The sequence below is a fragment of the Microtus pennsylvanicus genome, chromosome 13, assembly GCF_037038515.1.
Source record: "Microtus pennsylvanicus isolate mMicPen1 chromosome 13, mMicPen1.hap1, whole genome shotgun sequence".
Classification (NCBI taxonomy): Eukaryota; Metazoa; Chordata; class Mammalia; order Rodentia; family Cricetidae; genus Microtus; species Microtus pennsylvanicus.
The window spans coordinates 8143102-8155394 of record NC_134591.1 but is presented as its reverse complement, the minus strand read 5'-3'; the positions used below and the strand labels follow the sequence as shown (position 1 = coordinate 8155394).

The window sequence follows — 12293 nt, the reverse complement described above, 5'->3', positions numbered from 1 at the left end:
ACAACCCCTTCTCTTTTTGAGTGGAGATTTTCTCCATAGTGAAATGATGTTAATTTCCTTGGATGGTTACTTTAAATTCTCTCCCACTCTCATGTTTGGATTCTCCAGGGAAAAGCAGTAAGGGGTTGGGCAAGTACACTGGGGCTTCACAGCAAATGCCAGTTGCTCAGTGTGAGACAAAGCAAGTCAGCTTTAAGCTGCCTTCCCCAATATTAATCCCCATCACCTCCACATGTCCTGTGTTCACTAACAGTATGGTATGAAGAAATCCACTGTGTTTCTGGGAATGATCCATTCATAAGAAAGTTGTGTCATTTTGTGTGTGCTCTTCCTGATTCTGTTCTTTTGCTTCTTAACTTTTTTGTTCTTCAATCAGAAGATAAGTTCCATTCATTGATGCGTTCCCTGGATTGGACATTCTCATTTTCCAAATTTTGTTTCCTTACGGGCCTGCGCTGTGAGTGGTACAAAAATCAAATTATCATAATTTGTACTAGTGAGATGGCTCAGAAGAATAAGACACTTGTTACCAAGCCTGAAGATCCGAGTTCTATACTCAGAATATAGACAGTAGGAGAAAATCAACTGCTGCAATCTGTCCTATGGCCTCCGATGTATGTTGTAGAACATGTGAATGTGCACATTAAATTTTAAAAATATTAAATTACTTAAATGAATATACTTTGGAAAAGAGACATGCAAATTCTAAGCAAACATTATATTTTTAAACTTAAGTCAATGTTCTTACCTGTAATGAAAACAGCAGATCCATAATTACAATTTCTGAGACAGGTCTTTCTTCCCATTCGCTTTTTTTCTTTTCTGCTTGCTTTTCTCCTTTTGCCCTTTCTGAGCCAGAATGCTCTGAAAGATTCAGTTGGATGCCATGGCTCCTCAACTGCCCTCCCTCTTACATTCTGGGGCATGAATGCAGGCAGGGGATTTGGCACTGACACCCTTGTTCGTTAAAATGCATCATTTCTACTTCACATGTGCCCTTGGGTTCACCTTTCCTTGAGCTGGCTGGGGATCTGTGGGAGAGAATGGGAACAGCAGGCAAGAGAAATGTCGTTGCTTCTCTTCTCAGTGCGATGATTTTGTTTCCTTACCCCCCTTCTCTGTGAATCCCTTTGCTCATCTCTGGAGAGAATTTGCTGCTAACATTATCTGAAGCAGTCTTAGAGTTCTCCATCACACCAAAAGTCTGAGGCTTCTTTTTATTCCCTTTCCAAGTGATTAGTTAATGCAACCAAAAGGATAAGCCATCTAAGAATAAATAAATGCAAACAACCTGCAACTGCAATCAATCATCGTTTCAACAAACATTTATTGGACATAAAGTGTCTATAAAATATTCTAAGATGTTTCCTTGGATGAATTCAAAACCACAGAGAAGTGCATACCTACATTCTAATGGGTTTGACCTTTATGCAGTCACTTTACCAAGTGTTGCTTTCACATAGATATCAGGCTGCCTAGAGTCAGTCAGACTCTCCAGAGGGTTTGTTTTGAGGACACCACTCAGAATCTACTGTCTTTGTCTCCCTGGGAAATCATAGCAGGTGCTTGTGACTTACTGTGAATCCTGAGAATCCAAATTTCTTGGACACATTAAGCAATAGCCATGTTGCTATCTTCTTGGTTTCATTTCTCTTGGCTGTGATTTGCTTTTGTCCTATGAACATAGGAGTGCTCAAAGATATTGGCAGTTCACACTCCTCAAATGTTCAGGATTTCACTCTGATGTGGTAATCTAATCCAGACTTCCTTTTCTATTGTTTTTTCCTATTTCCCCTACATTTCTATGTTATTATTATTACTTGTGTGTGTGTGTGTGTGTACACGTATTGTGTACACCCACACGTGTGGGGGGTATAATGTGCATGCTTGTTCACTCACCCCTGCTTGGAGGTCAAAGGAGTATATCAGGCATCCTGCTATATCACTTTCTGCTTTATTCTCTTGAGACAAGGTTTCTCACTGAACTACTTCAGCTAGACAAGCTAGCCAAAATGTCCCAGCAATTATTCTGCCTCTCCCCTCCACAGTCTTGGTGTTTTATGTGAGGTATAGTGTTGTGTGATATGGAAAGGGTGTGTGTGTACATTTACCTAAAGATTAAGCTCTGTTCATCATATTTGCCCAGCAAGTACTTTTGCCCACTTATTAAACTTCCTGTCCCCTTTTATGCATTTTAAAAATGAGAAAGTTCCCAATAGAACATCCCCATTGTCTCAGTGTGTGGGTGCAGCCCTCGCGGTCCTGAGTTCCTTGCTCGTGCTCTCTCTTCTTCTGCTCCTGATTTGGACCTTGAGATTTCTGTCGGGTGCTGCAATGTGGGTCTCTGTCTCTGTCTCCTTTCATCGCCTGATGACGGTTAATATTCAGGAGGATGCTTATATGATTTTCTTTGGGTTCTCCTTCTTATTTAGCTTCTCTAGGATCACGAAATATAGGCTCAATGTCCTTTATTTATGGCTAGAAACCAAATATGAGTGAGTACATCCCATGTTCCTCTTTTTGGGTCTGGCTTACCTCACCCAGGATAGTGTTTTCTATTTCCATCCATTTGCATGAGAAATTCAAGAAGTCCTTGATTTTACTGATGAGTAGTACTCTAATATGTATATATTCCATACTTTCTTCATCCATTCTTCCGTTGAAGGGCATCTAGGTTGTTTCCGGGTTCTGGCTATTACAAACAATGCTGCTATGAACATAGTTGAGCATATACTTTTGTTGTATGATCGGGCATCTCTTGGGTATATTCCCAAGAGTGGTATTGCTGGGTCCAGGGGTAGGTTGATCCCGACACCAAGGCCAGCTGGCCTGGGTGTGAAAAAGCCTGGGATAAAACCGGACTTGCTGAACATAGCGGACAATGAGGACTACTGAGAACTCAAGAACAATGGCAATGGGTTTTTGATCCTACTGCACGTACTGGCTTTGTGGGAGCCTAGGCAGTTTGGATGCTTACCTTACTAGAGCTGGATGGAGGTGGGTGATCCTTGGACTTCCCATAGGTCAGGGAATCCTGATTGCTCTTTGGGCTGATGAGGGAGGGGTCTTGATTGGGGGAGGGGGAGGGAAATGGGAGGCGGTGGCAGGGAAGAGACAGAAATCTTTAATAAATAAATAAAAAATGAGAAAGTATGTATGCTTTTGAAAAATAACTCTGAACTATGTCTACTACATTATTAGATGCAACAAGGAAATCTGAAACCCTCTATATCGAAAGCAGATTAACCCTTTCCCTATTTTGGAGATTACAGTGGTTTCAATGACTTGTGATTCCAATAGAGTCAGAACCTCTTTTCCATTTCATTTTCCAGACAAAGAATCAAAGGGAACATGATATTATTTCTTATTAAAGTAATAATACATAATATCTGTAGATGTCAACTCTCCTTTTGTAGTCTGTTTCAATTTGCATGATGTTTTCCATGTTACTTCAGTGAATTTTATAAAATTTTGAAAAGATTTATTTATTTTTATTTGTGTGTTTGTTTTGTCTGCGTGTATGTCATCTATGCACCACATCAGGAGGCCATGGAGGGGCATCAGATCCCCTGGACCTAGAGGTCTAAATTCTTATAAACCTCCATGTGAGTCCTGGAAATTGAGCCTGACTCCTCTCCATTAGCAACAGAAATGCTTTTAACCTCTGAGCCATCTCTCCAGCTCCCTTACTGACTTTTAATGGGGCACTTTTGGGGGCCATGTGGTTTTAATCTTCATTGTATACATCAGGAAAGAAACCTGAAGAAAGTAATTCTTATAGTTAGACTTCCCGTTTTTAATATATTTCACAATTATGAAATTCTACCTTACCTCCAGATTCTGTCTATGGGTAACTTTATGATGAAAATTATAATTTTTTCCCTCTTCCCTCCCACCGTCCACCCATAACCACTCAGCTTCCTATTGGAGCCTCTTATATAATCATACCAATGGTAATATTGAAGTGACTTTACATTAATCTTTTATTGAGGGCTGACTGCATTGGCACTGTGCTTTATGATTTAGAACCAGTTAAAATACATCCTACTTAGGTACCATTTACATTTTATAGACTGTAAACAGTAGGTGCCACAGTCAGGTTGCAAAACCCAGAATTTCTACCTTCATTCGCTCAACTGAAGTAGTCAGGACTGCAGGTATTCTAACTCAGTAAGTTTTGTGTACGAGATAAAAGCATGGCTGTGCGGGAGAAAAACATATCTGCACAGAACATGATTCCTGCCTATATTATAATCATCTCTCCCACTTCAGTGCAACATACATTCAAAGTATCATTTTGAGAGAGAGAGAGAGAGAGAGAGAGAGAGAGAGAGAGAGAGAGAGAGAGAGAGAGAGAGAGAGAATACAAAAGCAGAGAGTTATTAAAGAACATGGAGGGTTTGCCTATAAAGAAAATGCTTAGTCTAAAATGAAAGCTTTGATCTTACAGTTTTCTTTCAGCCTCTTAAGTCCTGCACCTGAGATTCCGTTCTCCCTCTATGTACTGTCCTTGTCATCATTCACTCTCTGGCCTTCAGTTCTCCTAGTGGGGTGGGTCTTGCAGTAGTCACTTCATGCCTTCCATCCAGAATCCTTTTTTTAAATCTCAGTCTAATTGGTTCCATCACCCTGCTGGGATGCTTAATTGGGCATAAGCATATTCTGCCGATCCTGTGTCATGGTAGGTTCTTCTTTCTCCTCCAGGGGGATTTGTTGCTCTGTGAGCTCAGAAGGAAAGATCTATGTTATGTTGTTCTCAATTCACTGAGCACTTACATGAAATTGTTCCAGGGTCAGCAGAGCACATAGGCCACATTTCTTCCTTGCTTCATATTATTTTATCTTATTTGTTCTTAGGTGGCACGGTACATAGAAAGTCAATGCACCTGGAGTTATGAGCCTCAGGCTCTGATTAAGTCATTCTAGTCTCTTGCTTTCTCTCTTCTTGGGTTTAATTTAAGCTTTTTGACATTCCATTTTCCAATCCATGAATTGGGCAAATTGAATTTCCTATTTTCTATGAATGGGATCAAAATGAAGCTTTCAAAAGAAAAATTTACACTCTCCACAGGCATGATCTAGTCTACCACTTAAAGTTTGTAAATATTATTTTATTAGAATATAGCCACATTTACTTGTTTACATATTACCTGTAGCTGCTTCATAGCACAATAATAAATTTGAGTGTTTTCCTGTGATACCTAATGAATTTAAATCTGAGCCTTTTCAGAAAACACTTCCCTAACTCCTTTCCTTCAAACACAATCAGATTGAATTGGCTCAAAACAGTCTCTTAGCATTTTCTATGACTTAGAATTTATGAGGACTGAAAGTATAGCTCTGTGGTAGAGTCCTTTTTAACTTTTTGCTAAGTCAATATCTATCCCTTCCAACCCCACATATGGATGTTGTTTGCTTTTCTGTAATCAGCCTTTCATCTTACCCCTTCTCTTCATCTCTGCCTCCATCCTTGATGGTTCTCACACAAGGCAATCCTGCTCCTACCTCAGGATCTTTGCACCCACTCATTTTTCATTGAAGATCATTCTTCCACCACTAGATGGCTCCATGGTTTCTCATTTCCTTCAAGTAGTTTTTCAAATGAGAAAGGCCTATTCCAGCCACAGTATAGAGCTCCCAGACAATTCATTCTCTTCTTTTCCTTATTTGCCTGAACAACAGACTTTGCTATATGATTTTATTTTATTTTTGAGATGTATCTGTTCTCACAAGAATATAGATTATCGTTTTTTGTTTGTTTGGGTTTTTTGTTTTGTTTTTGTTTTTCGAGTCAGGGTTTTGCTGTAGTTTTGGAGCCTGTAGAGCTTTTGTAGACCAGGCTGGCCTTGAACTCACAGAGATCTGCCTGCCTTTGGCTCCTGAGTGCTGGCATTAAAGGTGTGTGTCACCACCACCTGGCCTATAGGTTGTCTTAAACTGAATCTTTGTAAAAAAAACAGTATTATTTACTTCTTAAATTTAAGAGCTGGAATAATAATAGGCACTAAAATCATGGATACATAACTTACTTTTCAACTGTATGTATAAGATCTGGGTGATGAGGAATTTACTTACTGTAGTTCATTTTGGCAAAGGATATACAACTCTAGATTCTAATTCTTGTTAGAGTACTGGGCCAGGCATCCCTAAAATCGCTATAGAGCTGCATAAACATTTCTCTAAACATGTTTGGTCTGTGTCATTGCCTATGAAATAATAGTTGGTATCCCACTTAAAAGTACTTGATATTAAACTTGATGTCCTGAGTTCATTTCCTAAGACATACATAGTATAATGAAAGGATTCACTACCTCAGATGTTCCATCATGCACACACACACATTAATAATAATAATAATAATAATAATAAATAACAATAACAACAACAACAACAATAAATGTACTTTTTGAAAGTTGGTGTGATTGTAAGCATGGGTGAGGGCTTAACATTTCCATAAAATTATGATGATCTAGATTGAGATCTTCAGTATGCAATTATAAAAGAATGTGTGATAATTTGAATCTGTTGCTCCAGTACAGAATGTCAGGGCAGGGAAAGTTGACTCCCCAGAGTTTTCAAGCCAACCAATGTAGCTAAATCAGTAAGCTATAGGTTAAGTGAGAAGAACTGACTAAAAGAGTAAGTTGAGGAGTGACCGAAAAAACACCCAGCTGTACTCTCTAGCCTAAACACAAACATCCACATTCACAAGTGTGTTCTCACAAAGGCCCGTGTATACACAGCCAACACACATACAGAATGCATGTTGTAGACTGAAACTTACAACAATGACTAACAATTTAACAGTATAATACATGGACACTCACAACACATACAGATAGATAGATAGATAGATAGATAGATAGATAGATAGATAGATGAGTTCTGACAGTAACTGCATGTATTAACTGGGTACCAAATGTTTCCAACTGTTTCCCAGCCCTGTGTTGGAATGACTACAGCCTCATGAGAGATCCGGGGACAGTACATTAAAATAGCCATCCCATAGAAGTCATGTGATAGTATTGTTGATTTCTGAATTTCCTCCTTGATATTTATATGGATACACACTCACTTCTTTTTTTATATACCCTATCCCTTCTCATTATCTTCCATATTTGCAAAAGTAACATGCTTTCTGAAATCCCTTCCTCTTTGTATGATCAAATTTTGTTTCATTCGAAGCTTCAATTTGCACAGAATTTCTGGAGACCCCCCGTTCCTTTTCTTCCCTGTCAATATACTATACCAAGGACCTTTCTCTTTGGATCCCTTTATTGAAATATGATTAGAGCAACAGTTCACAATTTGTAAATTTTGCTCAGCAGCTAGCCAAGCTCCCCTCCTGTTAGTGTCCAGGGGCTCTGTCCATGGTGCTGAGCAGGGTGTCCACACAAGAGCTTAGTTCCTTCCTCCCTTCCCTCCTTGATTCTTTTGTAGATTCATTTTTATATTATTTGTAATTATCTAATTTTGTACATGTGTATGCATGTGATTATCTAATTATGTACATGCTTATGCATGTCCATGCGTAAAAGTGTGGATGTGTACGCAAGTGCTAATGTCTATGGAGGGTAGTGGCATCTGGTTCCCTAGAGCTGGGATAACAAGTCATTTTGAGTTGCTAATAGGTTTAAAGAATCAAACGCTTGTCCTCTGAAAGAAGAGTAAGCTCTCTTGACAGCTGAGCCATCATTTAAGTTCTATATACAAGCTTTTAAGTGTACCTGGAAACATGTTTGGGATGTCATGTGCCTTTTCTCCTTACAAGTCTTAATTTCTACTCCATGACAGATTATGTTGGCTTCTTTCTTGTTTACTTCAGAAGAAACATCCATGGTAAGCCCTGGATGGATACCTAGTGAGTTTCCCAAATAATATGTAGGTTGTTAAAGAAGAAATTAACCTTTACTTTGTTGTCGTTGTTTGTTGGGAATTGTGATCCTAGCTGTGGTAGGTTTGCATGTTCCAGAATAGAGACATAAGAATTAGAAATGTTAGGTAAAAGGAACAGAGATAACAAAGAAACACAGAGACATAGAGGAGTATTGGGAGGGCCACTCAGGGCCTCCTGCATACTGAATTCTGAGTTCTGAGTTTATCCATGTTTAAGTTTCCATACCCCAATGCAAAAACAAGAAGTAGGCAAAAGACTGATTTAACATGATAATACAAAGGACAACCAGAACAGTTACTTGCCCCAATACTTGAGACATCCAGTCATTATTTCTTGAGAAAAGCATTCTGTTTAGGCAGCCAACCCACCCTACACCAAGTATCCTGAAGACAGCCACTGCCTAGGCCAACCTCGCATTTCAAAGGAAGGAGCAGAAGTATGCTTGAATTCTCTGGCATTTGAACAGGGTGGAGTGAATCTACATCTATGGGCCATCTTAATATCCCAACCACCAAGTAACCACACCCTACGTTAGGGTACATAGCCATGGTTGTCAACAACTTGGAATAAGTTAAATTCTCTGACTTTTAGACAAGGTGGAATAAGCTCACATTTTTGAACCTCTACACTTAGTCTTCTATGTCTACATTGGTTCTCCCTCTTTATATTCTCTTCATATTTACATTAAAAGCATGATTAAGGGGTCAGTTTAGTTACATTACCAGCTTGTTTTAACAAACTAGCTGAGTGAAGGAAGTTAGCTTAGAATCTTATGTTTAGATAAATATTCATTTTTAGGCATAAAAGAAGTTCACATGAAAAAGCTATTCACAAAGGTAAGTTCTAAATAAAGATGCACATGTGGAACAACATATGATTGGTTTCTGAAATACATGCTTATATACAAGTATATAAATATATAAGTTTAAAGAATAGGCTACTGAAGAAAGACTCTCTTTTCAGATATAGATTGTGGCTCACCTCACTTCATATTGATCATCAATGCTTTAGTAGGTTTATTTTCAATTTAATGACCCAAACTTCAATTTCATCTTACTGTTGGTTAGCAAGCTGGGTGGGTATCTCATACAGCTTCAGACATCCTCTAACTGTGCTGGTAAAGATCAGTTTTCCAGTTCATGCAGATGACTACTATTAAGACTCTTTTCCTTTCAAGATCTAAGGCTGTGAGAAACTGTTAAATGGAACCTTCTCTTGTGTTGGAGTTCTTGCTATCTCCCTCCATAAACTTCTTACATTGTGGTAGTGAGTAAATGACAAAGAGTGAAAAAGATATTCTGGGACATTATCCTCTAATCATGAAGCAATATTGTATCATTTGAATATTTCTTAGCATAAGCGATATTGCTGAGTCCAGGAATCACTGGGATAAAAATGTAACTTATTTCCTTACTTTGGTACTGGCTTTCCACACTCTTCCCTAGACATGGACAGTCTTCCTGCTGTATCATCTACACACGTCATCCCTCCATCCTACTATCCTTCTACTCTGGTGCTTCTATACTATATTCTAATTATATTGATCACTGCCTTTGTTCCTGTCCTTTTCTCCACGTGGATAAGGTTTTGGACTGCATTTATATTAATAAACACTACATGTAAACTTCAAAATAGAGTAGTTAACATACCTTCCTCACAGATCTGTTCCCCAAAGAAATGGAATATGCAAATTCTTGATAGTTTGTCCTGTACAAATTAACTTATAACAATCTACAACTGCTGTACTTTCTCTGATGATCTGTAGCTTTTTTAGGACAGGCACTGTAGTGTGATCATAAGTATTCTTTAGTGGTTTGTTGATTACAGTTGATTGACTTGCATACCTGTCTATAATGCCTCATGTTGTTTTGGAATTTGAACTCTATTCAGAATCATAGACAGCAATCATTTATGTAGATATGAATCATAAGTGTTCAGGCTCATAGATGTATTTTGTTTTCAAAACTTTTTTCCAAATACAAGTTTCTATAAGCCAAGACACAGATACTACCAGTGAATTATCAAATCTTATTCCAGCCTGTTTCTCATATTGTTCTGCTTTCTCTTACTCTGTCTTCATCTATCTCTTGTGTGTGTGTGTGAGAGAGAGAGAGAGAGAGAGAGAGAGAGAGAGAGAGAGACAGAGAGAGAGAGAGAGAGAGAGAACTTTTCATTACATGTTGTTTTTTATTATTTATCTTGCCTGACCTAATAGCCCCTTGGCTATTGTATTTATCTCTGTCTGTAACCAAGGTACGCTAGATAGATGGTCATTTCAGGCAACCTGTATCATTGGTAAAAATGGTAAGTGCTATTAGCTCAAAAATGACCTAGACCAAATCTTATTAAGCCTCTGTGTTGTGTCCTAGTTTGCATCTTTCAAATTCACTATGAATGTGCCTTTAATGATTTACAAGTACATACAGGGGGATTTTTGTGGAGATAAAGTAAATAAAACAATTCTGGTACACCATCACTGGAAAAAAAGTAATAAAACAATATTTTACATTAATGTCCTATAATTTCATTAGACATTTTTACACCATCTTTCATAGACTCCTGATACCAGCAGTAGGAAATAGTATTTGTTGAATTTTATAGATGAAGAATGATGTACAGAGAAATCAAATGTTTTGTCCATTGTTGTAGCACAGAATTTGCAGTAGATTAAACAATCCTTGCATCCTTTGTTCAGTGCTTCTCTGTGTTGATCAATTCTTCATTCAGTGAAGGGGGAGATTAATATTTTCTCCATATGGTATTCATATAATTGCTTGGTTCCTTTCAAATAGTATGACTTCTGTGAACTCCCATTAAAGCATAGCATTACCATGCATTCTTAGCCTAACACTTACTTTGTGAAATGGCTTGGCTGTCTGGTAGTTTTGTGCTTAGATTCCGTCCTTTGTTTCTGTACCAGCCTCCCTCGCTACCTCTCTTTCTGCTGCCCTTACATATTTTCATCCACTTGCTTCTTCTTTCCTCCTTCAAGGTTTATTTTAAATCCTGCCTTATGATTACTGTGTGAGTCTGGGATTAACTAAGAAATTTCTATTTGTTTAATGCATTAGCCATCTAGTGAGAGTGACTGGCAAATAAGTAGGTAGGATTGGAGATCTAATTCATCCAGAAGGAATCAGAGATGGATAGTAATCTGCTCTTACAGAAGAAGTGTGATAGTTAAAAGATTGCCACTCTTGCTGACAATAATGCATGGAAATGCTCATCTCAATCTTTTTATTATATGTGGATCATGATTATTGTTTCATTTAACTCAGTCTTTCCATTTGTTTTTTTTTTATTTATTTTACGAAGAAACTTCAGGGCCTGTCTGTGGCTCGATTAAGTATCTTAATGATCACAGTGCTTCTCAATCAACACGTGAGGATTATAGTTGCATTTTCTAAAGCAAAGTGTCACATAACAAATATAAAAAGCAACTGTAGAGCTGAGGACACAGTTGTCAATCGAGAGGTGAAGCTAGGAAGATCATGAGTTCAGCATCTGCCAGCACTGTAGTGTGAATTCCATCCTAACTTGGGTACATGGTGAGATACAATGTGAAAAAAGGCTAAAGGAGCTGAAGGAGCTCGCACAGCACAAACTACATATAAAGTGTAACAGTAGACACTCTTTCATCTACAAGAGATACCTGCATGGGATGGATGAGTGATCTTTGACTTATGCTACAAATGAAAGCTGAAGAATGTTCATTTTTCTTGCCTAGGGAGTTTGCCCGTTGGAAGGTGAGGAATACAGCCATAGAGAGGAGAGACCTGGTCCGCCATCCAGTGCCTCTCATGCCGGAGTTCCAAAGGAGCATCCGTCTGCTTGGCAGAAGACCAACCACTCAGCAGTTCATTGATACCATCATCAAAAAATACGGCACCCACCTGCTCATCTCTGCTACATTGGGAGGTAGGTCAGCAGCTACTGGGCCAGGATTCTATCATTTTGTGTCCAGGTTGACAGGAGGATGGGATGCTGTGAGAGTCAAGACATATTAGACTCTATTCCATTCTATATCACCCAAAACCATGCACTTCCAGAGATGCCAGTTGCCTTGGGTGCTGTGATCATGTCTGAAGAGATAATCTACATCTACATAAAGTATAATTTGCAAGTATTAACTATTGTGGAAATACAATTTATTAGGGATGCTTCATGTGATCATTGTCATCATTCTTCTGGAATGGGTTCAAATCTCAAGAAAATTAAATGTCAGACATTTTTAGGGAATTTCTTTTGTTTAAGTCAATATTAAGGGGTGATATTTGAGGTTAGCATTGTATAACTGGACTATCATATGCATCTTTTGTGGGCTTGGAACAGGTTAACAGAAAAGTAGGCCAATTGCTTTGCTCTACTCAGCCTTACCCATATTCTCTTCTAGGGC

The 12293-nt window shown here is 38.4% G+C and overlaps 1 protein-coding gene across 1 annotated transcript in view; it reads left to right on the top strand.

The window, feature by feature from the left end:
- The window catches only part of Brinp1 (BMP/retinoic acid inducible neural specific 1), a 180354-nt gene that overhangs the window by 94906 nt on the left and 73155 nt on the right, over positions 1-12293 (top strand). Inside the window, exon 3 of the mRNA XM_075944980.1 lies at positions 11625-11815. Coding sequence (XP_075801095.1) covers positions 11625-11815 — 191 coding nt within the window. The remainder of the gene's footprint in view (positions 1-11624; positions 11816-12293) is intronic.